The following is a 25528-nucleotide window of genomic DNA, read 5'->3' as shown; positions in this document are numbered from 1 at the left end:
GCAGTTTCGGTCGTTAGCATACTGTTGAAAATTTCGATCTGATTATACCATGTTTGCTTCACAGTTTTCAAATTATAAGTGTTTGATTTTTGAGTTCTAACTCCATTTGTTATTTCCTTGTACTCCTGCTTCTCTCATGTCAAAAATGAAACATTTATAATTAAAGATAAGGAAAAAAATCAGATCACTTTACTTCAGGGGTTACACCACGTGCAAGTGTGTGTGTGCAATTACGCTTTATCAGTCGCCGTGTAAATACACCACCCGCTTTCCTCTCTTTCACACTTTTTTCTTTACCTTTGCCCCGATTTCAACGTCTCTGATTTTGATATCAATTCCATTCACATATTCTGACCTGCATATTGCATTCTGCAGGAAGTCGTAAAACTTGGGCATAAATTAGTCACAATATACATTTTCTGTTCTCTAAAATTAGTTTTATTTTTATTCACTCCAATAACATGACAGGTGGTTTGAAAATACATTTACATCAGCTTTCTTTACCTTCTGAAGCGGAGAAAAAGATAAGTCATCCGCCTTGCAAATCGCCCAGCGTTATTAATTTACAAAAATGCTCGAGACTTCTATTTTCAAATTTTTTTAGTTAAGACAACGCGGTTGTTTTGTTTTTCAAGACGGCCAAGTTTTGATATTCTGGTTTACGCCTTGTTATTACCTCCTACGTATGTGCTTCTCAGATTTTCGCTCCATATTTTTCTGCTCGTTCGAACAAAAATAGTTGTTTTTTACAACTGTACTTTTCTAGGCTTCTATTCAAATTGTTTAGTGTTCAGGTCCCCCACTTCCTTTTCTAGAATTTTAAATTTTGACACAATGTGTCTCAAGGATGTGCTCTTCTTTTTCTGTCATCATCTATCCCGTCCCAAATTTCACTATGGCGACGTCAAAAATAGATGATGCCAGTTTTTTTGTGTTCTTTGTTTCTTATTGTCCTGTCTCTTTCTGTCACGGCGGTCACAAAGGGGACAATCGGAAAAATAACAAACAGTTTGATATTTTCGATTCATGAAACTCGTGTTCTTCTATTCTGTATCATTCTTTGACAAAATTTTAATATAATTTTTAGAGTTTGGTTTCTCAACACAACACTATCCAAAATGAGAGGTTCGCAGAGTGATGGAGAAGAATTGAACGAGGAGACAGAAGTAAGTGACTCCTGACGGTTAAAAAAATCAAAAAATCAGTGTTAAAGTGTTTCCCAGTTTTCCAATTTTCAACCTCTCACCTCCCGTCACTCATAGGATACCACAGTTAAGACTCTCCTTCTCTGGGTCAACAAATGTTGTGACCTACACTTCTCAAACTTCTCAAAGCGTGTTTTGTGACTCCTCGTTCTGTGTATTTGATCTGCACACTCACGTTTTAGGTAGACTATTCGAATTTTCATATGTTTTTTATCAGCGGAAACCTAGAAACCACAGAGTAGACACACAAGTTCCAGTACCTGGACACTGTTTGGGCATAGATCGTAAAAAGTGCGACGTGCACGCCTTCCAACAGGCAAACACCCTTTCAATTCTTTCTAGAATTCAGTTTTTTCGAGAAGAAAAGATTTCAGAATTCCTATTTTGTCTTCTTATGATGTTTTTTTTGAAATTTAACAAAACTATCAATTTGCGGAGGATGTTTTTATTTACTCATCCCTTCTGCCCACTCTCCCCCACGATTTTTCTATTTTCTTTCGGTTTTTTTCAATCGGAATTTGGAATTCGGTTCAAGTTCACTGATCTTATTCATGAATTGATTCAATGTACAGTGTGATGATCGGATTAGTGTCTGAATGAGAAATGTTTTTTTTCGACCGGAATACATTTTTGGGAGGAAGTATGAAAGTAATGTAGGTAGATAAGAAAATGTGACTCAATAAAGTGAATAGTTTGCAGAACTTGGTCTTTTAGCTTTAAAAATAGCACAGAAGAACATTTCCTATTTAAAAGCAGATCTGCCCCCCAGCCCGCACGACTCTGTTCGGCCCGTTTCGAATCAAATTTTTTTTTGAAATGTTTTTTTTTGATAATTTAAACATAATTTAAATACTTTCAATATGACTTTTCAAAAGTTTCCTAAAATTTTGTTAAGAAATGCGCACCCATTTTTGAACCCGATTTTTGACAAGTTTGGTAGAAAATGACTTTGAAAACCGGGTTTGCTTACAATACATCATAAGACTTATGATGTTAAAAATTTTCCATCCGGAAAATTCCTGGACTATAATTTTTATTGTTTAACGTGTAAAACAATTGTCACCTTTCAATATTTCGTAAAGATCCGTAACTTTCGAAAAGTGACATCACTTTACCTTGAAAAAACATTCCATGCAAGTTTTAATGACCATCCTTATCTATGAAACGCAGTTTGTGAACTGATACTAGACTTTTGTTGATCAAGTTTCATACGAGCAATCGTCATTTTTTCTCCATTCTTAAAAATATCTGTTTCAGCAAATTTAGCAGATTAAAATTCCAAAATAATGTTAAAAAAGTGTTCGGCTAGCAAACATATTTATTGAACACTGACCACGTCAAATATCCAACCTGTTTTTTTTCAACAGAAAAATTGCATGGCAAACCTAACATAACCACAAACCATCTCTCATTGAATAGTCCATTTTTCAGTAAATACCAGTCATATTACTTTGTTTTCTGAAAAGTCAGCATATGATCTGTGTCCACAAACTTTTCTGTTTTTTTCTAGCCTATTCTCTATGCGAAGAGCTAAATGAAGATCACAAGCGGCAAAAAAACGACAAAAAAGAAGCGACGCGAGAAATGGGCGGGGTCAGATCTCTCTTTCGCCTTCCTGGCGACCCCGCAGCAGAAAGAGGGGGGAGACAGAGACTTTTTTATTTTTTGTGTCGTTGTGGTTGCACTTAGAGATTCAAGGATTTCCTTGGAAAATTTTCAACATTTTGTGAAATTTATGCTTCATTTTTTGTGAGACCTTACATGCGAACTTTTTTTTTAGAAAGAATAAGTTTTAATATTTTTCAGATTGGAGATATGACAAATCAGAAAGAGGAATCAAAAAATGAGAGAAAAGCAGTAATACTTGGCACAGGACATAAAGCTCTTTTTGTGAGTTTCTGCTTTATTTTTAATTTGGGAACGTTCAGAAACAAAATTAGGTTCACATCTACTTCTAATCCTAGCCAAATTATGTCGGCTTCTCGAGAAAGTTACAGTTTGGTCAGAAAACTTAAGTCACAGTTGGAACTATTTACATTTTGTCACTACAGACTACAGAACTGTTCATTGATCTTCTTTGGTAACAGAGTTCAATTGATGCAAATCGTTTCTGTTTTCACCCACACAGTTCTCTTATTTTCCATCATTTTTATCATCTTTTTCCATTTTTGAATATATTATTTCAGTTCAAACAATTGTGTGATGCTGCAACCAAGTACGAGAGACATGTTCACTATCCAGATGTTCACTATCTTACTGTAGATCATATGGGAGCCGAGCAAGTGGTCGAAATCACCGATCCAGGATTGGTTAGTGATCTTTCCGCTTGTTATTTTCCAGCTATTTTTCATCTATCGTCATTTGAAAATATCGTTTTCACAAGTCTTAGAATGTTTATTTGATGGGTCTGTCGAATAGTTGTGGAGCAGTCAGCCGGTTGTCTGGTACACAAAAAATTGGTTGAGAGAGGGCGAAAGGTAATGTGAGAAACACTTGTGCTGCCGCAAAGACAAGGAACACTTTCCGGTTGGGGTTTACTAATGAATGATCAGTTGTGGAATCTTTTAAGTGGGAACAAGACATATAGTTTTGCATGGATAAGTTGTGATAGTGCAACTTTTAGAAACATACTATACAAGTTTTGAAGCGAACGGATATCTCGAGAAAACATTTTTCCCACGGTTTCTCTGACCATTTCTCCATTTTTCCCCTTTTTTCCCACGGTTCTGACCACTCGACCAGACAAATACCTATTCTTATCAGTAACCGAAATTAGTACAAAGAATTATATGTCCTTAAAATTTCAGGCACGAACCGGAAATCGTGAGATGGCTCTGACGGATGCTGACTACGCTATCCTCTACTACTCGTCTGTTAACATCGACTCTCTTCAAGCACTCCATCCATTGATCCAACCGCTTCAGAATCGAAAAAACGTGAGCATCTCTATCTCTTTTTTTGTCGAGTTTCAAGGGCTTCTGTTTTGGCGGCTGAGCCTGACAACGGAAATTACAAGGATTATCTATATGAATTCTTTTTGTGTCTCCCTACACCACACGTTTTCCCATAAGAGCACAAGAGAAGCGTGATTGGGAGTTGAATTGGCGTTTCCCAGGGCTCTTCAAGTTTAAAAGTAATTTGGGTGAATTTCAATTAAACATATGATGACAGCTGTGAAGAGAGACAGAGTATGAAAAAATCTCAATGTCACAGGAATAGTAACAGTAAGAGCTGTAAAAAACCTCTGTGCCACTTGGATTATTTGCCTAACAAGACGACGAGAGTTTGCGAGTTTGAACGGGTTGCTCTTTGAGTAAATACCATCCGCGCCGCTGCTAGAGAAAAGTTGATTTCTCAATTCTTTTCCTCCTAATTTTCTGTGTCGGACAGCTGATGGATCATGGGTTCATAGACATAGAGGAATGTGTCATAAGAGTTGAAGTGGGGGGACAGAAGTGTAAACATTCTGAAACACTTTTTTTGGAGTTTTTTGTAGATGTAACATGATATTTACCTTTAAAATTGGAAACATGAAACTTTTGTGGATTGGTAACCCAATAAGGTAAAAGGCAATGACATAAAGACACAAAAAACGTCTGTAAGCAACAAAAAAAAAGAAAAAAAACTTGTCACGGGCCGGGCCGGAATCAAAAATTTTGTCGGACCGTTTTGTAACATGTATTGAAAAAATGTGGAATTTCAGAATTTTTTTCGTAAAAATATGTGTGATCGCACTTATACTCTAAATTTTCGAAATTTTTCAAATGATTGTGTTGTAAAAACAGTACCCATTTTTGAATCCGTACCGGCTATATCTGACTAATCTGGAAGAAAAAAGCTCTAACAGCTAATTTTCAGCTACCAATTCTCCTTGTCTGTGACTCCGATGAAGTCATCCTCGAGGAAACGGCATCACAGCATACAAATTCCACATCAGAAGGTTAGAAATAGTTTTTTTTCTCTATGAATCACACGTTACACCTGATCGAGCATCTATTTTCTATTTTTCCAGGCTATGAATCAGATGACCGAGATGGTATGAAGAGACACTATTCGATGGAACAAATTCGTAAAAGTTTGGATGACAACGTGACTTCAGTACTCGACCAGGTGCCTAGGCTGTAGTGGAAAATTCATTTTTATTTCAAATTTTTAGGGGGAGAAATTGGCTCAAGATTTGGGGACACGATGCTCGTTCCTAAAAATCAGCTCTAGTAACTCTTCAGATGCTAAGAAGGTGTTAACCCAGATGGTGATATCTCTCCATAAATCTGGGCCAGTTCGAAATCGAAGGATGTCTAAAATTGCCAAGTGAGTCGGAATTTCATCATTCCTATTTTATCTATTGATAGTTTTTGTTCAACTTTACCCTTCTATATTTACACTTCAACTCTAGACACTGAATGGTTTTAGAGACCCTTCGGGGGGACACAACATTGTTGACAAAATTAGTAAAAACAAACAAGTACTTCACGTAGACCTCTAGGAAAACTGTTTTTTTTTCTGTCCTTTCTCCACTTCCGCCAGAGTATTGACAAACACCAAAATTCGTTTTTTGCAGTATGCTACGTTCGAAGTCATCCGACAAATCATCCGACGAGAATATGATATTTGAAGCGGTGAATGAGAAGAAAAGTGAGAAGAAAAAGGAAAAGAAGGGAGGAAGAATGGAAGACTCCAAAGTGTGCATTGTGATGTGATAGACAACAATAATTAATAATGCTTGAATTTGATCTCGAATGGGAATAGAATTAGAATTGTTGTATTGGTTTATTCCTGTTCTTCCATTTGCTTGTACTATCTTGCACCATACTGTAGCTGCCCGGTTTTTCAATTTGAAAATTCTGCTTCCAGTGATTTTGTGATATTGATCTTATTTGGTTATTTTGGTAGTGTTGCTGAATTGATCATGTTCTGCTATGTAGAGATTTGAATAAAACATTTTGAAAATTATTATTGAAAAAAGATAATATCATCAAAATTATTTAAAGTTAATTATTGATACAGTTGTACAAAAACAGAATATTCTCTACGGTGATTGTCTCCGTAATAATTTTTGTTAGGCAAAGAAGCCATCATACTATTCTGCTCACCACATTTTCACAAACCTTGGAGATTATCTATATAGGTGTCTGTCCCAAATTATTGTTTACCAGAAAAATTTGCAAATGCACTCTCAGAAAAATTGGGGAAAAATCTGTATAAGCGAGACGTTAACGCACAAGTTTCAATTTTTGGCGTCTCTATTTTTCAATATCTTTCAAAAACGTGCGACATATTGACAGAGTCGACCAGAGATGTGCGGAGTTCCGACTTCCGAATTCCGTTCTGAAATTTTCACTTTCGACTTTTGTCACTCCATAACTGTGAAATTTTGGAAGAATTCATCTCGCAGAAATACCTGAAAAAATGGTCTGAAAGGACAGAAAATAGGCTTTTCTTCCGCCAAAACTAAATTTTCACTGAGTTTTCTTTTGGAGTTTTGAATATTAGCAAAACAAACTAATTCCGACTTCCGATTTTCGTTTTAAAAAAAATTACTTCCGCACAACTCTGTTATAGACCTAATTGCACGTTATTTGTGTATTTAAATTAAAACTTTTTGAAATGTCTTGCAAAAAATTTATTTCACCAGTAAAGAAAACATTTTGAATGAAAGAAGAATTCAAGTACAATTATTTCCAATTCGAATAATTCTTACATTTGCATTCCACCCCCAATATCTCACATTCGTCCCAGACGTAGAACAATCCGCCAGTGATATCCACATCATCATCCCAGGGCCATATTGAGCGGCTCCCATCAGCGTTCCATTTCACGACGGTGGCAATGGTTCCGTCGTCTCGAACATAGTCCCAACCTTCCTCGGCATCGATGTTGTACTGACGGCCAGTTCTCGGGTCGGTATACCTGCAAAATCACGTCACATATTTCGAAAGAAATGGGAATTTAACCAATTGAAAAAAAAACGTACTGGATGTGTCGTGGGCGTCTTTTTCTGTCCCACGCGAGTCCATCGTCGTGATCCTCGATATCGTGGAAAAAGAAGGCTTTCCACGACATGAGTTCATCAGATGCCACCCAGTAATTTGCCAGAATCTTCAACCCTTCACGGAAGATGCTCCTGTTCTGGTTGCCCTTGCCGATCTCCAAGAATCGGCAATTCATCGAGCAAATGTGGTCCCAAGTGATCCACGTGCACACGTTTGGGAGGTACACGCAATAGAAGTTTGCCAGCTGAAAATATAATATTTATAGAGATTTTCCTGTTTTTTTTCTAGCTCCGTTACTCCACATCTGTCAGCAGACTTACAAAACCTTGGACCGGCGCGGCACGTATTAAAAAAATGTGCACACTTTTTTCGAACTTTTAGAAAATTCCGTCCAAAAATAGTCAAAAATCTCTATTTGGCTTGAGATTTAACTAATATTCAAAAACACAGTCGAAAACTCGACTTTTGTGAAATTTTTATTATTATTCAAAAATTCAAAATTTCAAATGTTAATTGTCCGTTGCAGGTCTGTCTGTCAGTTTTTGTCACTAAAGAGCTATGTATATAGTTTTTAAATCAAAGAAAAACTAACCAAGTCCATTGGCGGCATCGCATGAGGGCGATATGTGACCACCTGCACGCCTTCGACATTCTTGAGGACGAATCGGAGGTCTCCTGGGTGATATTCGGTGCCACTGGCATGCAACAGTCTCAAAGAATAACCTCCTCTGATTTTGTCGTGGAGCAGGAGAACACCGAAGGTGTGTATGGCCAAGGCATCGAGATCGAAGTGGACAGTTGTTGGGCGGAACAAGTCCCGCAGGTAGACAAACAACTGGAGGGTTGCCTTCCAGACGTATGCCTCCCTGCTGACTTGCACAATCCAGTGAGGGGATTGTTGGCTGAAAAATATTGAGGTTTGTTGGAAGAATCAAAATGAGATTTTGTGACCGAAAAAACGTTCACAGGGGAAGTCCTCGAAACGTTCTTTTTCAAACGACTCGAGAATTTGGATCTAATACTTTCGAATTCGTAAATGCCGAATTCAAAATGAAATTCTGCTAAATCCTTCTGTAAATCAAGTTGTGAGTCGTCAAACTTTCATAATGATTAAACGTTTTTGCATGAAATACGGAATCTACGAACACGAAAGTATCATGCGAAATTCTGGAGTTATTTGAAAGAGGACACCTCGAGTCCTTCCATTTTCAATAACATCACAAAAGTGTTTTTCACCAACGCCACAACTTACACAAGTTGCACCGAACAGTTCGAATTCATACGCCGCTCTCCAATAGGTCTATTTCGGCCGAACTGGACTTCGAAGCGAACGTTATCAACGCAGATTTCTCCTTGTCTTATTGTCATCGACTCCACCACTTTTGGATTGGCTTTGATGTAGTCGTATATTTCCCAAGTGGCTTGAGCGGTGTCGGCCCTGAAAACATAGAAAACTAGATGATTTCTGTATTTTTGTTGGTATGGTCTTACACTTCGATTGACGAGAAGCGTTGGATCATTGCCAACAAGGCATGAAGGGGGATTTGAGGCATATGTCCTTCCATCTTGAGAGAATCGAGTTCAGCGAGATGAGCTAAAAAAAGAAATGTAATGAGGGGCAATAAAAAGGAAAGAGAAGAAAAAAGGCAAGCTGAAGAAAGATTCAAAATCAATTGGACGAATCTCTGTTCAAAAAAAAAGAAGAGAGAGAGAGAGAGCAGTTGTAAAACTGCGTGGCATATAATAAAAACGGCATATTATGGAAGAGGAAAGGAGATTGCGCACCGTTTACTCTCAACTCCTCATTTATTCATTTATCGATGATAAAGTGATAATTTTATGAAGTGGTAAAAAAAAACACTGCTGCAAAAAATGCCAACTCACCGTTTGGTTATGATCAATATTTATGAAGCAGAAAACCGCTGGGAAGAAGCGAGTGAGCGAAAAGGAAGAAAAAGCAGGAAATAGATGCGAAAGGGTAAAATAAGGGGAGCCGTCAGAAGAAAGGGGGTGGGGGAATTGTTTATGTTATGCGAGCGTTGTTCAATTTCTATGATAATCACAGATATTGAAATGTGAGAAGTGAGAACCCAAACAGATACTTACTTTGCAATGAATAACAAAATGCTGAAAACGTAACTAGGGAAAGTCTTGAAGTCAGTTTGGATATAGGAACGAAACATATATCAATAGAAAGCTAAGAAAACGCTGATTCTAAACATATATTCAGTTTTTGCTCTCGAGGGCTGGTATTCAAGAAACAAAATAGGCCAACGTTTTGAAACACGACAGATAATTATCTTTCTGACTCGCTTATTTTTTATTTTTTCGAATTTTGACTATGTTTTACTCGAATATAAGGTCTCGAGGGCTTAAATCGAGGGGAAGAATGTATGTATTTGAAATCAGCTTTTTAATGATAAATGTCAAGTCTCATATCTCCAGACTTACTTCATGACCTTCCTTAGTAAGGTTACAAAGTATGACTGATTTCAAGGGCACACAGTAATAGAAGTTTCCGCAGTCAAATTTGAAAGCTTGCTTGCAAGTAACAGATTTTCTTTTATATCAAAAATTTGAAGGCCAAAAGAGCGCAAAAATGATGATTGAAATCGTAAGTGAAAATTGTAAGTGAGCACCCTCGTTAATTTTCCGGTCAACGACCAATTAAGCCACGTGGCACCCTCGTTAATTTTCCGCTCAACGACCAATTAAGCCACGTAACCCAGCCGTTTGCGGTTTAGTACCCAATCGTTTTCGGTCAAAATTTGGCAAGCCCAAAAGAAACGTTTATTTGTGATGAATTCTGGATAGCCTTGATATGAATAGGAAGATGATAATAGAAATAATAGAACTAATTTTTGACATGAACTTAAAAAAAGAAGAATAGAGAAGAAAATGGAAAAAGGAAGAGATAGAATGAGGCATTTTGAACGTCTTGTTCAATAAAAGCACAAGAAAAGACAGAAAATGGGCGAGAAAGAAAAACGGCGAAGAGTATAGTAAAATACAATCAAACAACTGATTATTATACAGCATAGTATACAAAATGATGAGAAAGATTTTTGAAAAAAGATTATGATCAGAAGAATATATTTTCTGTAGCCCTTGAATCTACTCGTCTTTGAATCTCTGGTGCCAGACGTAAAAGCAGAAGCATGTCGAATTCCATATTTTGAGTGTGCACATTAGACCATCTTCGCGTACTATGTCGAAGCCATCAGCACAATCGAGCAGGTGTTTTCCTTCTGAGTAGAGTACCAGTAAACTGCAACAATTATTAGAATAAGGTTATATTCCTATTTATAATAGAAGCATAGCGATGATCAAACTCACTCTGGACTTCCGGTATAAACTTGGTCTCTTTGAAGTGGATCCCATGGTTTTGTATCAAAAGCTCCGAAAATTAGTTCATCATTAAGTGATCTTTCTTCTTTCTGGTACAAAATGACGGTTTTGATAGTTCGATTGGTTGAATTCATAAAGTGTCTTATGAAAGCAATTATATCAATATCAGTGAGATTTGTCTTCAAGAAAATTGCTGTCGACATCGAAAGTGTGAGAAGATGTAAACCTTTGAACCAATGAGCATTTTTGACGCAACCACTCGATGTGTGATTGAGCATCATCTCGTCTTTTAGAACTTGCCCATCTGGTAAGCAAGTTCTCGCGTATGTGTCTTGCAGTACGGCCACCTGTCGCATTGTGGCTTCAAAAGTTCTATGGAAAATCTTGGGCATGTTGGATGTATACTTAATTCTGGTGGGTCCACTGGTTTCGAATTCTCTGGTATAAGAATGGGAAACTTTGAGTAGTCGGATCTCGCCGAATAAATTCATAAATAGATACAGGCATATGCTCACGAAATGATATTGCTTAGAAAGAAATACTCTTTCTGGTGACGCATTGTTTCCATCCAAAGTGGGTGCCCTGAAAACAAAATATTTCTTGTGACCGGAAACAAATGAAAACACTAACCTTCCATCAAAATAAATATTGCCGATTCGAATTTTGAGATCAGAAAATTCATTCATTCCAATAACCTCAAATGTGCATTGTTTCATAGGCCATCTAGATGTGTTGTGTCGAATTCTCACAGAACCCTTCAGTAGAGTAAAGTCTATCGAAATGTCCACGATGTCCCAGTTAATTCTTTCTATCATCTCCTTCATACGTTTGGATGTGGTTGAAAGCCGCAGAAGATCTTCGATGTCCATCTGTTTCCAAATGATATTTATCACTAGCCAAGGGAACTTGAAAATGTTCATTACTAAGCTGTTAGTTGAATCTGTAAGTGTGATTTTAGTTTATTGAAAGTAGAAAACAAATTGGATTATAAATGAAACTGGATCCTCAATATAAAAAGAATCAATAAATGTAAAGGCAACCGTAAGGTAGGTTTGACATATGTGCGCTGCAGGTACACAATTGCAAGCTCTCTTTCCATGAAATCCATTAATTAAGTTATAATCTTCTCCACCGGGTAGCATGTAGGAATTTGTATGTCGGTAGATTCTCATTTAGATAAAGAGTAGCAGTCAACGGCCAGATGGTTGGTTGAGGTATTATGAGAAGCCCACATTGGCTAATTAGAAGGGACAACGAGGAGAACTACAACCTATAAATATCGAGATTTTATCTTCGTTTATTTTGGCCAAGAAAAATGTATTTCAAAACAAATTCTAGAAAAAACTACTCGGCTACAAAAAACAATATGTTCTGATGTGTAGAGCAAAGTATTTTTGAGAAAACTTACTCGGTGTTTTAAAGAAATGAAAAAAGAATAGGAAAGTACTCTACTGAATTATGAAGACACACAAGAATATACAAAAAAAGAAAATATGACATCAAAATTTATGATTGCTGGAAAACATTGTCGGTTGGGAATCTATTGTGCCAGACGTAGAAGCAGAACACCAAATTTGACATGCGAATTGTGCAGAGCATGTTGTCGCTTTTTCTGACAATATCGAATCCGTCAGAACAGTCCAACAGGCTCAAATCCGACGTGAAGAAACTCATTTTCCTGGAAAATTGAAGTTTACGAATCAAGAATACTTATATCATTAGTATCCAACCATTCGTCACGATAGAAGTAGTAGCGCTCCCTCTCTTTCGGATCCCAGGTCTTTACCCCATCGAGGTTTCTCAAAATCTCCGGTAGGTCAACTGGCATTCCTGCTTTAATACGAATGACGACTGATTTCAATCTTCTGTCCGTTCCATTAAGCCACTTGGTCACAAACTTGATAATATCCTTTGTATAGATAGAGGCATTATCCAAGAATGCACTTTTACCAGTGTACCGCATGAGATGAGATCCAGTCAACCATTCTGCATTTCTTACGTACAAATATGGAACCCGCATCATTCGGGTGTCCGAATCGATTGATCCTTGGATAACTGGATGAAGAATGAGAGTGCGTCCGACGAAACGTTGACAGAACTTTGTGATATCTCTTCCATGAGCATTCTCATCGATGATGAAACAATGCTTCATGTTGTTCATAGAGGGAACGTCAGCCATCTGTTTGACATGCATCGCGAAAGAAACATCGTTCACTGGTCCAAAAAGATGAGCGAAGATGTAGAGAGTATTCTCTGAGAACCATTTACGAAGCATGTCATCTGACCATGACTTGATTAGTTTGGCTCCCTCGTCGAAAACGCTGAAATGATAATTTGGTTCTCTCTAGCAAATGATAAAAAATGTTTACCCACCTGAGATCGAAAACTGTTTCATTGATTCTCATCTTTGGGAGTTTATTGCCGTTCTCATCTCTCAACAATTCAAATGTGACACATTTCGAAGTTGGCGCATAGCTCCTGCATTGAATCATTGCACATCCTCTGCACTCCACTAGATCGATATTCGTTCCAGCGACTCTCCAGTCTAATCTTTGAATCATACCTCTCACTTTAGGAGAAGTCAACGAGCAGGTGAGCAGAGCATCGACATCCATCTTTTGGAAAATACGACCCCGAGTGCCAGATGGCATGCTGACGAGCATCATGTTTGGAAATCTGCAAAGAAAGCCTAAACGGAAGAGCCAAAAGAGCCAAAAGAAAATGCGGGCGGTCAACGCAAAAAATGTGTTCAAAAGTGAAAAAGAGAGGGGGAGAATGCGTGAGAGTGACTAGTGATGCGTGAAACAAAAAAGTGTGTTTGGAACTGGCTCACGTGCCTGAGCCTGAACCACTAATCTTCCCACATAGCAACCAGGCGCGAGTTATCACAGATCAATAATTGTCTTCTGTGAGCTGAAAGAAAAGAGGAAAAGAGCCGAGCCGGACATATAGGCTTTGGTGAGCGGAGTGCGGATGACAAAGCCCCATGAAGCAGAAGATTAGGGGAGCGAAGAGATTTTAGAGCGCTTCTTTTTTAGGGGGAACGGAACTAAATAAGCAAACATGTAGAAAGTAGAGACAAATTTTGCTCACTGTATAGAAAACACAGATTGGTTCAATCGAATTTGGTTTCTACGTCACACCTGTGACACATTTTACTGGTACCAGAAACAATAATCATGATAGACATACCTATTAAAGCCCGGGTCGGGCCTTGTCAGCAAAATTAAGGCCCGGCCCGGGTACTCGTGGCCCAAGATCAAATTTCAACTTTTTGCTTTTTTTTTGAAAATTTTCGAATTTTTTCGCAAAAAAGTCAAATTTTTGACTCCCATTCAGAATTGGAAGAAAATCTGAAAATTTATCAAAAATCATCACTTTTTTTTAAATTTCAAAAAAATGTTGAAAAAAAGTTTAATTTTTTTAAGCCAGGCCTACGGGCCTTCCCGGTCCGGCCATACAAGTATGATGGTAGGTTTTTCTCAAAAAGTGCGTTCGGAGTTTCAAGCATCGTTTTCGTCGAATAGCAATAAACCATTTTGTGCGGTTTGAGGAGAATGCACTTATTTTCGAAAAGAGGAAGGACAAGTGAATGACAGCTGGCGGAAGAAAAAGGAGAGCTCTGAATTTTAGGCATAAACGATATTTCTGTCGTTCTTATGATTCTGGGAAATGTATGTAATTCAAAGAAATCTGAGCACAAGAAACGAGAATAACTTTTTTGATCAATCAACTCTCAAAGAGAAACAAGTCAAAAATAGTAACATGTCTTACGATTGGATTATGAAGAGGATTAAGAAAAAGTATTATTTTGAACTTCCATTCTAAAAATACATACTTGCTTTCTGATTTTTTGTTCGTCAGAAGCACTCAGAAGTGTGAAGTCTTTCTGACTTTGAAATAATTTTTCCTTCAACATCTGGCAAACGAAAATGTGCTCACATCAGTTGCATTCTCCATTCCAATCATCTATACCTGACGCCTGAAGTGTAATATTCAGCCTACTACCTTTCCTCTCACTGTTTTTTTTAACCACAATAAAATTTTTCTCCGATTTTTTTTCACATCACCCCACTAGAAAATATTTGGGAGAGAGTAGAAGGCCACGTGTACGTAAACACATTTTCTATCAGTCTGCGTCTAAAAAAACATGCAAACTTTTTCTTTTCTTTTCATGGTCACATCACATCAACCCAATCTTATCATCTTATCGGTATTCCATCTTTGACCCTTCTCTTTTTCTCTGTTCTTGTGTACCGTCATTTTTCTTATTTCGTTTGTTTGGAAGACACGTTTCTTAAGATCGATTGATTTCAGAGATGTCATCTGAGCAGAAACCAATTCTCTACTCCTATTGGAGATCGTCTTGCTCGTGGAGAGTCAGAATCGGTTAGTTTTTTAGTTTTTTTCTTAGATGATGCAAAGAAAACCGCCAATATTTCAGCTCTCGCTCTTAAAAACGTCGAATATGAATACAAAACGGTTGATCTGCTGTCTGAGGAAGCAAAGGTGAGAGTGTCACTTGGTTCTCATTGAAATTCAAAAATAAAATTCACAGAACCAATTGAAAGAGATCAATCCAGCTGCAAAGGTACCTGCATTTGTTGTGGATGGCAAAGTTATCACCGAGAGCTTGGCGATTATCGAGTACTTGGAAGAGACTCATCCAGATGTTCCACTTTTGCCGAAAGACCCAGTGAAGAGAGCCCACGCTAGAGCTATTGCTCTCTTGGTATGTTGTTTTGGAGATGATCATCGATGAAAATTTCGAAAACATTTCAAGGTGGCCTCCGGAATCCAACCTCTTCACAATCTCAAAGTTCTCCAACTTTTGAACAAGAAGGAAGCCGGATTTGGAGGACAGGTACACTAAACCAAATGAAAACTTTGAACTTGTCTCTTTCAGTTCGCCAAACAATTCGTCGTTGAAGGTCTTACTGCTCTTGAAATTCTCCTGAAACAACATTCCGGAAAATACGCAGTTGGAGACAGCGTCACCATTGCGGACCTCAACATTCCACCACTTATCTATTCGGCTAACAGGTGAAAATTCAAAATTTTTGACTTCGTTCTGCAAACTCTTCATGTTTTCCATGTTATGGTTACTTAGTAATCCTTTGAATGTTGAATCATACTAACGGGAGAGGTAACAAAATCATCCCCACATTTGAAAACATTTGAAAACAACCACTTGTGATGGCATTGGAATCTCTATAAATTTATCTATAGAAAATGCATTAGTCATTCTACAAATATGAATTGCAAAAAGAAATGAATCGGATGAGAGAGAAAGAGATAAACATCAGAATAACCCCCACACACAACGTTCCGATTGCAATCAAACCGTCGTTTCAGATTCAACCTCGATCTGTCTGCCTACCCAACTGTCAATCGTATCAATGCTACGCTCGCTGAGATACCCGCTTTCATTGCCGCTCATCCAGATAATCAACCCGATACCGGACTCAACGCCTAAATTTTTTATGACGGTTGGAGTACTGATTAGATTAAGTCTTTGGTTGTTTCTCTTACTTTTTTCGTTTATGAATTTGCATTTTTGCATTTATAACATATATAATTAATAATTATATACATTCGAAAATAAATATCAGTGCAAAAAAACCGGATGTAAGTATTCAGTTGTTTCTATTTGATGGTAGCGAGCTCTCATGCTCTACTATTACTTTGCGATTTTTTTCTTTTTTTAACAGAGAAAAACACAAAGAATTTTTTGAAACTCTCAAATCCCTAGAGATTAAAAGCTTGAAAACCAAAAACGACAGTGTTGCGTCATAAAACTTTTTTCCGTGAAAAAAAGAACTCGTTTCAACTTGCAGTTGACACCGTCATAGTACTAGTTGGTTGCCACCCACAAAACAAGCCTGACTGGCCTTTCGATTCACCAAAGTATCCGTTTTTTCCTCTCATTTTTTCTCTCCCTCTTCCTCTTCCCGCTCAGTGTGGTCTACAAAGTTGGAAAACCAAACTTTTTTGTCTCATTCTTCCTATCTCTTGCGCTTTATCTTTGTGCTGCTCTTTTTTCCATCTGTTTTTGCTCTTTTTCTTCTCATGCACTAACATATGTCAATTGCGTCGAAACAAGTGGGGAGGAATGACGAATTTTTGATAAAAGGGTGATGTTTGACAACTTTTTATAATGTGTACTGCCGTTGTCAAGGTTCTGAATTGGGAAGGCAGAAATAAAAATGTCATTTGAGAGAAAAAAAATACTATTTCACTTTTTCCTGAGAATGGAAAACAAGGTGAATTCAGTTTTTTTCACTCCAGGAAACAACGAACCATAATTTTTTTTTTCTTTTTTCATTAATATTCCACAATTCAAAAGTTATTAATCCAACACCAAACTTTCCCATCGCAATTCCTTCTCCCTCCTCGAAATCTCTTTTGACAGAAGAGACAGGTCATTTCTGCCATTATGGACAAACATAGACGGACATATATGATGAGTCATCTCGAGTGCGCGATACTTTTCATTTTCTCTTTTGAATTCTTGGACAATAACTTTTTCCATTCATACGGTTTATTAAAAATGACGTATATCGTGAGGAAAATGAATTTCATACTAAAAATGTTTTTTTTTCTCAAGATTTGTCAGGAAAGCTGATACTTCTTGAATTACCTGTTACAAACCTGAGGCAATAAAAATGAGTTTTCTGAGACCATGAGACCATTTAACATCTCAAATTCCAAACAGCAAAACATCTAAATTGGTCGCCGTGTCTTTCCATCTCAATTTCCTCATGCTTTTCAATCATCTCCGTTCACCTTTCTTCCATTTTCCTCACTCCTTTCTTAAGTGACTCTTTGAACAAACATGGAGACTCCCGACCGCCTGCGCAGTCAATCTAATAAGCCTTAGCATCAGAGACCTTCCATTTTCTTATATAAATCACGGAGAGACACAGAGTTTGGGAGAGGTAAGACAAGGTACAGGTCAACCAAGGCTATGTCCACACTTTCTCGAATGTTTTCAAATATGACATTCCGGTTTAGGTGATCTGATCTAAGATCTGACCCTATCTCGCAAATTTTTTGATTTTAAGTTAATGCTGAACCCTACATCAGACCCAAAAATAGAAAATCATTGCAAATAATGCTAATTTGATAACTCAAAAAACGTGTTGCTTGCAAAATAGTTGTTTATTACTCCAGTCTTGAGAAAATGTGGGAATGATGACGTCGAAACCAATTCTTCCATTCCACATTTTCCTTTTTTCCAACCCGCTCTTTTCCTCCTTTCAGTGTTTCCTCCTTTACTCATTTTCCTTTTTTCTTCACGCTGTTTCAAACTAGGTCACTCAAATTCTTCACATTTTTAGCATACTTTTCTTGGTGAATTCTTGATTTCACTACTGCATCGCATAAAATTCCTCATTTCTCTCATTATCAAGCTATTTTAACTATACATCATCTATTTTCCTTTACTGCTGTTCAATAATTGAATCAAATAGGGAGTGAAAGGACATTTTTCTCTTTCTCTAAACCTCACATGTCCAGTATTACTTTTTTCCCGATATTCTTGTCTTGTCCTTCCTTTGATAACAAAAAAACCCCATCATTTTATTTGGTTTGCACTGGATTCGTTTTCTCTCATTCGTCGTGCTTTTCATCTCTTATCAGCAAAATCAGTTTTCGCTTTTTCCTTTCAAGTTAAAAAAAATTATTTACGATTTTTCACTACGTTAACTTTAAAACCATTCCTTATTTGCAGATTCTTCTAGAACAATCACAACAATGTCGTCTTTTCTGAGGTGTTTTCTATTGCTCACACTTGTCAATTTTCTCGCAGCCGCACAATCGTCTCGACAGCGAAACGGTGAGTTTTATTTGTTTGAAATGAAGAAAAACTGATGACAAAGAAAAGCCAGAACGGTACATCCCACATGAATTTGGATTGCGAAACTTTGGAAAATATCTTACCACCCACTGTGTTTACTTGACAAGATGATATTTTTTGGATACTTGAATCAAATCAAATTTCGCAACTTTCAAATTATAAAATACAGTACTGGGTAGCACAGTTGGTGCTTACAGTGACAGGGAGTACCAAGGACGCTAGGATTGTTTTGAAACATGAAGAAACCCAGAAGATTATTCAGAAGTGAATACTGAGAACATCTGTTTTTTCTGTTTCATCAAACATTAGCATCTTTCTGAAAACGCATGTAAAGTCTGTCTGTCTGTTGCGATGCCCGAATTTTTTTTCATTGCCAAAAATACAAATAAAAATTGGAAAATTCTTTACGTGAACTCGGGTGGCGTAGCCTCGAGAAAAAGCATCGCTGGGGTTACGGAGCGGCGGATCCGCAATTTGGAGCTGGTGCAGCCGCTGGGGTTGGTGCTGGTACGGCGACTAGGGCTTGCCCAACTGGAGCCTCCGAGGCGGCTAGGACAGCCTGGGCTGGGGTCACTTGTTCATCTCCGTACTAGTTTCTCTTGTTTCTGTATGCTGGGACGGCGACTGGGGCTTGCTCAACTGGAGCCCTCGAGGCGGCTGGGCCAGGGGTCACTTATGCGTCAAAATAAAGTTTGAGGGATACTTGAATCAAGTTTCATAACTTTTTAACTGAAAAATACAGTGTTGGGTGTCTCAAAGGGTACTCGGGGTGTTTAGGGTCCATTTCCAAAAATACAAAAAGTAATTGGAAAACTTTTACGTGAACTCGAGTGGCAGCTGGGGCGGCTGGTGCAGCAGCAACGGCGTATCCCCAATATAGAGGTGGTGCAGCAGCTGGAGCTGGTGCTGGGACGGCGACTAGGCATTGCTGAATTGGAGTCACCGAAGTGGCTGGTGCAGCTGGGGCTTGGGTCACTTGCGCGTCAAGATGAGATTTTATAGAGTCTTGAATCAAATTTTGCTATTTTTAGCTAAAAAATACAGTACTAGATGGCACAAGGGTTACTTGGAGTGTTTAGAATGCCAGGGGTACCACGGAATGTTTGAAAACATTAAGCAATCAAGCAGATTATTTAGAAGTGATTTGTATACTGAGAACATGTATCTTATTCTGTGGCATAAAAAGACAGGTATAAGTTTATACAAGCAACAACTTCACGTCAATCTTTCAAAAATGTGTAACCTAACCAATAATTAATTAAAAAACACATTCGATATTTTTACTTTATGTTCAAAATATCAGCTAAACTGACTCTGTTATTTAAATTCAACCAAAATTAAATTCAACCTTCAAATTTTTTCTTTTCAGGCGGTCTCGTCAGATGTCAGAAAGAAATCGGAAGCTCCGTTAGTTCGTGTCAAGGAAAATATTGTTACAAAATGCATACACCTGGTGAGATTCCTAAAAAAAGAGACTTGCATTACAATGAACTACAGTTTCAGATGACACAACTAGAGATGGAATTGTGAAGAAGGGATGTATGAATGCAGCTGATGCACAGACAGAAGTAAGTTTCCATTTTAAATTTCGTTAAAATAAGACACATTCCGTATTTTCAGGTTGGAAAATGCACTCGACGTCCATTAGAGGAAGGAGGTTCTGAACTGATGTGTGTCTGCAATGAAAGAGATTTCTGCAATTCTTCAGTCGTCAGTATGTCTACTTCAGTACTATTAGGAATCTTCAGTTTGGCCATTGCACTTCTTCTTTAATTTTATATTTCATATTGTAGCTCATTTGTGTTCATCGATCTTCCAATTGTTACCATAGCTTTTTTGTAAGTAATTTCCTATAAAACAGGCTTTTCCAACGGGTTATGGATAGTACTCTAATTTCTCTTAATGTGTAGCAGCTAATTTATTAATTCTTGGTTTCTCATGCTTTTTGCTCATTTTTATCGATGTACTGTGATGTTTCTGGATACTTTCCTGTTGCGAATTAATAAACGCATTCAATTGACAGCTGTTATCTCAAAGTGTTTCTTAATAGTAAAATGTTTTCACATCTCAGAGGAACTGTGAAACTGCAGAGAAACGTCTAGAACTCTGAGTAAGCAGAAGTGGGAGGAGACAGAAAAACTGGAGAATTGAAAGTAAAAAAACACTTTTTTTTAAATTTATAAAACTTTATTCTTACTAATAATGTACTGAAATATACAAAAAAGGCTACACATTAGAAAAAAGAAACAATGTAGAAGTACCGAAAAGGATGCTAAAACTAGTTCAAAAGCAAAAAGGTAATGAGCGGTATTGTAGTGTGGAGACACCTGGCAGAGCGGGAAAGGAAATTGGGAAGCAAGTCGAGAAAAAAAGACAACGAAATTATGCATTTTCGTCATATTCAAGGTATTCGGCACAGAGAAGTACCATCTCGCGAGTCATGAATTTGTCCATTTCTGCTCGATACTCTCTATCTTCGTCGTCCTCCTCCTCCTCATACTTGTCTATGTCCTCTGAATCGTCAGTCTGCAGAAGCCACTTTTCCTGGCTCCAACGCTCCACGACCACCTGACATTCGGGATGTTGAATTTCCGGTTTCTTGTTGTTTGTGGCGCACTCATCAGCGTTCGATGGGTAAGTGGAGGTCCACGATTTCTGAAAAAACAAACGTTTTCTCAAAAAACTATTTTTTGTCTAATGACTTACCAGTGCTTTGATGGCAAGTTTCTGTGCGAAGCGGCTCCAGCAAATGAACGAGTTCTTGAACCAGGCCAAAACGAGGACACTGTTGTTATTATCCTTTGCGTTTTGATTCGTATTCAACTCCTCCGCTGTTTCTCGATCATCCTCCTCGAACTCATTTGCTCTCTCGTTTTCGTCGTCATTGTAGAATGGAGCGCTCAAGAGTGAAGAATACTGAAAATTTTTTGTTGTTTATTGAAATATAAAAATAGGCAGTTTTAACTCACTAAGTTTTGCTCGGAGTCGATACGATTGAATCCAACGACAACGTCGACAACAATAGTGAAAAGAGCGAAGGCGATAGACTGTAGATTTAACATTGTGATATTTAATTTATACCCTGCAAAAAAAACAGGGTGTATGAGAACGAAATATGAGAATGAAATAAAAGCAAAAGAAAAAAGCAAAAGAAGAGAAAACCAATTACAAAAACACAAAAAATAGAGTGAATAAAAGAAAAAGGAAGAGAATGAATGCAAATGACCATTTATAGAAAGAAGGACCCGTTGCGGAGAGGAGACTGTTTTTGCGGTCAGTGCAGTAGAGCGCGTTTGCAAGGGGACCTTGTCAACGGCGACAACCTACACGTATTAACATAAAGGTTTTGAAGATAGTACGCTTAGAAAGCAAAACATATAAGGTATTTTTCTGATTTTCTGACAATGAAACAGGGTGAGGTTTTTATAAAAGACAACAATGTCAAAATAACGTTACACGTGCAACGAATTCAGTTTTTTCACAATGTGTACATGTTGTGAATGATATTTATTTTTGCATTGAAAAATAACAAAATTTTCCACTGTAAGACTTGTTACGATAATTTTATATAAGTTGGAGCATATGTCGTTTTTGAGTTCTGTTTGATATTATCACAGAAGCATTTTTGAAATTCATAACACAACAGTTTTTTTCAAACGACATAGACGGAGCGTCTGAAATTTTGCAAACTCGATTGTGATGGTTTTATTCAGTTCCATTTAGAATGATAAATTGAACGCGAGCAAAGACGAGAAATTATGTATAATTTCTTGATTGAGGAAATTTGCTCCGTTTCGACAGAGAGTTTTGTTTCTGTTGCCCACTTCCTTAGCCCTCATGGAACGTTGTAGACTGACGGCATCTTTCTCAGTCGGTTCTGTTTTTTACAAAGCCAGTTTTTTTCATTTTCTGATGCTTCCCTTGAACAGAATTAAATAGTAGAAACATACGATGGTTTCATATATGTTTTTGATTGCGATCGAGTTTGGACTAAAATCATTTGATTTTTATTTTTTATCTTACCAGCAAAGTTGACTTGCTCATGAGTTCAGTAAATATTGATGTCACGGTTGCACTACCCGAGTCTGGTAAATCTACTTTTAGTACCAGTTTATGTTTTTGAGGCAGGTTGAAGACGCCGAGTACACTGTCTCCATTTTTTTCACCTGTGGTAATTTTCTTTAGTTCACTTCACATTTCCATTATGCCCTTGTGTATACTTGAATATAAATCTGCAGGGGCAACACTCTCGGTTAATGAATAGCCTTGGCGCTACATTGATATATGTTAAGATATTACAATCGGCTTATCAACAGAGACAAACAGAAAATAAATTATTTACGGCGGCAAGTCCACATAAGAGACACAATAAAAATACCTTTTTTTCTCAATTAACCGCCATTTCCACCCCGTTTTGATCATCAACGTTTACAAATCGCTTTTGTTTTTTCACGGCGCCTCCTTCATACAGGACTGGTTTTCTCGGTTTGTCATTAACTCAACGTGTCCTCGTCAGATTGTGGTGAGCGACGGGAGGAGAAGGACATGGAGAGGCAAAACCATTAACCATCGACCTCGATTCCAAATAAAATCTTATAGAAATCAATTTGTTCCTTTTTCGATTCACTTGAGAGTATTCGATTTTTCTGCAAATCTTTTCCAACTTTTCCTTATCTGACATGCCTTCGTGTATTCAGAGATCAAAATCAAGTCCTTCCTCATTTTGGTAATTCAATAACCCCAGTCAAGTCTTCTTCTGATTAGTTCTCCATCCCATCTGTATACACAAACAATACAGTTAACCAATTGAACGGAAGTAAATTGAATTCTCTTTTTGTCGTCTTTTACTAAACCTGTTTCCAAATATGTTTCTGTAAAAGACCAATTAGTAACTTCAATACATACCAATAGTTTACAGTTCAACTTTGTTAGAACGTTTAGTCTCTCTTTTGTCTCAAACAAAAGTTTAAAAACTGAAAGTAATACCAACTTTTATCTACATAACTATTTTCTCCCCAACTTTTTTATTTTAACTTGGTCGTTTAAAAAAGACAACACAAACATTTTGTGCACTAGCAATGCATGTTAGAGTTGATAATCTGCGCGTGGCTTTTTCGGAAGTACACACATACTGCAGTGACTGCTCCGTAACTATGCTCTTTAGTGCAGTCGAGTTGATTGGCTCACAAGACGAAAAAATGCGCAACAGGAGGGGAGGAATAGAGTGAATACCTGTAAAGAGAGAAAAAGAAAAAAGAGTAAAAGAAAATATATGGAAGCAAAAAGTTGTTTCATGTTTGCTCCACTCGGGGGCTCCTACGCACTTATGCCAACGGCTTTCGGCTTGTGCTTCTACAGTTTTCATCTCTTTCTCTCCCCAAATAAAACATTTTCTTTTCTACCTCTATTTCTTAGTTTGCGTCCTACTGATTTGTTTGTCCTTACACTTCTACCTCTTCCTGCATTCATTTTTCTCAAGTTCACTTTCGGTTTTTTCTTCCTTTTTCCTTGAAATTCATTAGATATTGTGGCGTGAAAAGTGTTGGAAATTCTAATTTGATTCTTTTTCATAGAACAGTATACATGATGTATTTTTTTTAGTCAGTGTAACTATTGTTCATTTTTAGACTCAAACTAGCTGTTAAATTTCCGTTAAACTTTTCCGTTTCCCAATTTTCTGTATTCTATCAATATCAATCAACCTATCTTCTTAGACTCATCAATCAAATTTATGATAGCGTGTCATAACCTTCATTCCGTCTAATTTATCTTGATCAACCCATAAAAGTGTTCAAATAGTTATTTGTGTATGCAAGAAAACGTTTTTTAATATCAAATTACAAATCTAACGCTATGAATGAGATCTCGAATGATTGATAGTAGTTTAATTGAAATCAAATTTGATTTCTGATCACTTTGAAAGGCCAAATGACTCACTTCTAAACCATTTCACCAGGAAATTCAAACAAATTCTTGGTGTGTTTTGTTGGGTATCTCAGCCTGTAGGCGTATAGGCGTGTCCCATGTTCCTGGTAATAAATATTCGATCGGCGAGGGAAATAGGAATAGTGGGGGAAACTTGAGAAAAGAGAATGACCACACCTTCCAAGGGATCTGTTACATTGTTTGGGGGGAATTCTTTACTTTATTGTTTATTAGTTGGCAAGTTTTGCATTCTTTTCTAAAAATCACTAGTTTTCTCAGTAGTACAAAGACATCATTTTAATTTTTAGAAAGTCATCTAGTCAACCTTCTGAAACAGGAGAAAACTTGATCTTTTGTTTTATTTCAAAACCAGCCTGGCTTCGACTTTTGCCGATGGCGTGCTCTCCTCTTTATTTCTCAAAAATCTTGCGGAAATCCTGACAAACACACAGACAAATCCACAGACAGAGCTCACACGCGTTATATATATATATATTTCAACATTCTTAGAGTATATCAAAGATAGTTTATCTCATGCGCATCATTTTTAACGATGATCTTGTTCCATAAATCAAAAGAAATTACAAAAAGAAATTTTAAAAGTTCAATCATGCTTGACTTTCATTTGTCAACATAGATTTTCGTATCATGTTCTCTTTCTTTTTGACCGGAAACGCATACACACACAAAACATTACACTTGTCTCATCAATCTGTTTAACTTGTTCGTCTTGTGACACCTACTGTTCAATATTGAAGTTATGTCTGCACATCAGTTTATTTATTACCATACGAATTCTTTAGGACACAAAGTTATTGTTCTGATCATGCATAACTATAATTAACGACTTGAAAAGAAGTTGATATGGTTGATTAATTAAACGAAGAGAATAGAAGAGAAAGTCTCTCCCTATGCCACGCCTGCCATTACACAACAAACACATTTTGGAAACGATTGTTCTTCTTCTCTTCTTCTTGTCTCGATATGTCTTTCTCACGGCAAGACGAGAAAAAAAGTATCTGAGGGTTAGGGTAAAGAAAGTAGAAAAATGTTAAAGAAACAACCACTCCCTAAAATTAGTTTCTTTTTTGTTTCACTCTATATCAAACCTTCTATCGTTTTGGTTTTTTGCCCTTTTCTGGTTCCGTCATTATTGGATATCCATATCATATTTTCTTTTTCACACTAACTAATTATCA

General features: G+C 37.3%; 8 protein-coding genes across 8 annotated transcripts; 3 read left to right on the top strand and 5 right to left on the bottom strand.

Moving 5' to 3' along the window:
* Window positions 1–3020: 3020 nt before the first annotated feature.
* Window positions 3021–5905, top strand: GCK72_025101 (uncharacterized protein; the record flags this gene model as incomplete). The annotated part of the gene is made up of 7 exons (XM_003094440.2): window positions 3021–3095; window positions 3392–3514; window positions 4013–4141; window positions 5064–5145; window positions 5218–5315; window positions 5362–5516; window positions 5767–5905. The coding sequence occupies 7 exons, from the start codon at window positions 3021–3023 to the stop codon at window positions 5903–5905; spliced, it is 801 nt and encodes a 266-aa protein (XP_003094488.2).
* Window positions 5906–6880: 975 nt separating this feature from the next.
* Window positions 6881–8763, bottom strand: GCK72_025100 (uncharacterized protein; the record flags this gene model as incomplete). Its single annotated transcript, XM_003094458.2, has 5 exons — window positions 6881–7115; window positions 7180–7442; window positions 7791–8100; window positions 8451–8636; window positions 8690–8763. The coding sequence occupies 5 exons, from the start codon at window positions 8761–8763 to the stop codon at window positions 6881–6883; spliced, it is 1068 nt and encodes a 355-aa protein (XP_003094506.2).
* Window positions 8764–10312: 1549 nt separating this feature from the next.
* GCK72_025099 (uncharacterized protein) lies at window positions 10313–11415 on the bottom strand (the record flags this gene model as incomplete). The annotated part of the gene is made up of 3 exons (XM_053736193.1): window positions 10313–10466; window positions 10535–11128; window positions 11177–11415. 3 exons carry the CDS (start codon window positions 11413–11415, stop codon window positions 10313–10315), a joined length of 987 nt encoding a protein of 328 aa, XP_053579759.1.
* Window positions 11416–12052: 637 nt separating this feature from the next.
* On the bottom strand, window positions 12053–13212 carry GCK72_025098 (uncharacterized protein; the record flags this gene model as incomplete). The annotated part of the gene is made up of 3 exons (XM_003094454.2): window positions 12053–12224; window positions 12277–12867; window positions 12920–13212. 3 exons carry the CDS (start codon window positions 13210–13212, stop codon window positions 12053–12055), a joined length of 1056 nt encoding a protein of 351 aa, XP_003094502.2.
* A 1653-nt stretch (window positions 13213–14865) lies between these two features.
* GCK72_025097 (uncharacterized protein) lies at window positions 14866–16022 on the top strand (the record flags this gene model as incomplete). Its single annotated transcript, XM_003094439.2, has 6 exons — window positions 14866–14935; window positions 14991–15055; window positions 15105–15278; window positions 15330–15410; window positions 15453–15589; window positions 15902–16022. 6 exons carry the CDS (start codon window positions 14866–14868, stop codon window positions 16020–16022), a joined length of 648 nt encoding a protein of 215 aa, XP_003094487.2.
* A 2279-nt stretch (window positions 16023–18301) lies between these two features.
* Window positions 18302–20177, top strand: GCK72_025095 (uncharacterized protein; the record flags this gene model as incomplete). The annotated part of the gene is made up of 4 exons (XM_003094464.2): window positions 18302–18383; window positions 19774–19857; window positions 19908–19972; window positions 20025–20177. 4 exons carry the CDS (start codon window positions 18302–18304, stop codon window positions 20175–20177), a joined length of 384 nt encoding a protein of 127 aa, XP_003094512.2.
* GCK72_025096 (uncharacterized protein) lies at window positions 18856–20161 on the bottom strand (the record flags this gene model as incomplete). The annotated part of the gene is made up of 3 exons (XM_053736192.1): window positions 18856–18963; window positions 19225–19409; window positions 20137–20161. The coding sequence occupies 3 exons, from the start codon at window positions 20159–20161 to the stop codon at window positions 18856–18858; spliced, it is 318 nt and encodes a 105-aa protein (XP_053579758.1).
* Window positions 20178–20786: 609 nt separating the features above from the next.
* Window positions 20787–21466, bottom strand: GCK72_025094 (uncharacterized protein; the record flags this gene model as incomplete). Its single annotated transcript, XM_053736191.1, has 3 exons — window positions 20787–21059; window positions 21111–21320; window positions 21374–21466. 3 exons carry the CDS (start codon window positions 21464–21466, stop codon window positions 20787–20789), a joined length of 576 nt encoding a protein of 191 aa, XP_053579757.1.
* Between the last annotated feature and the right edge of the window lie 4062 nt (window positions 21467–25528).

This window comes from Caenorhabditis remanei, chromosome X (assembly GCF_010183535.1).
Source record: "Caenorhabditis remanei strain PX506 chromosome X, whole genome shotgun sequence".
Taxonomy (NCBI): Eukaryota; Metazoa; Nematoda; class Chromadorea; order Rhabditida; family Rhabditidae; genus Caenorhabditis; species Caenorhabditis remanei.
The sequence above is the reverse complement of the archived record's forward strand: the minus strand, read 5'-3'. Positions and strand labels throughout refer to the sequence as shown.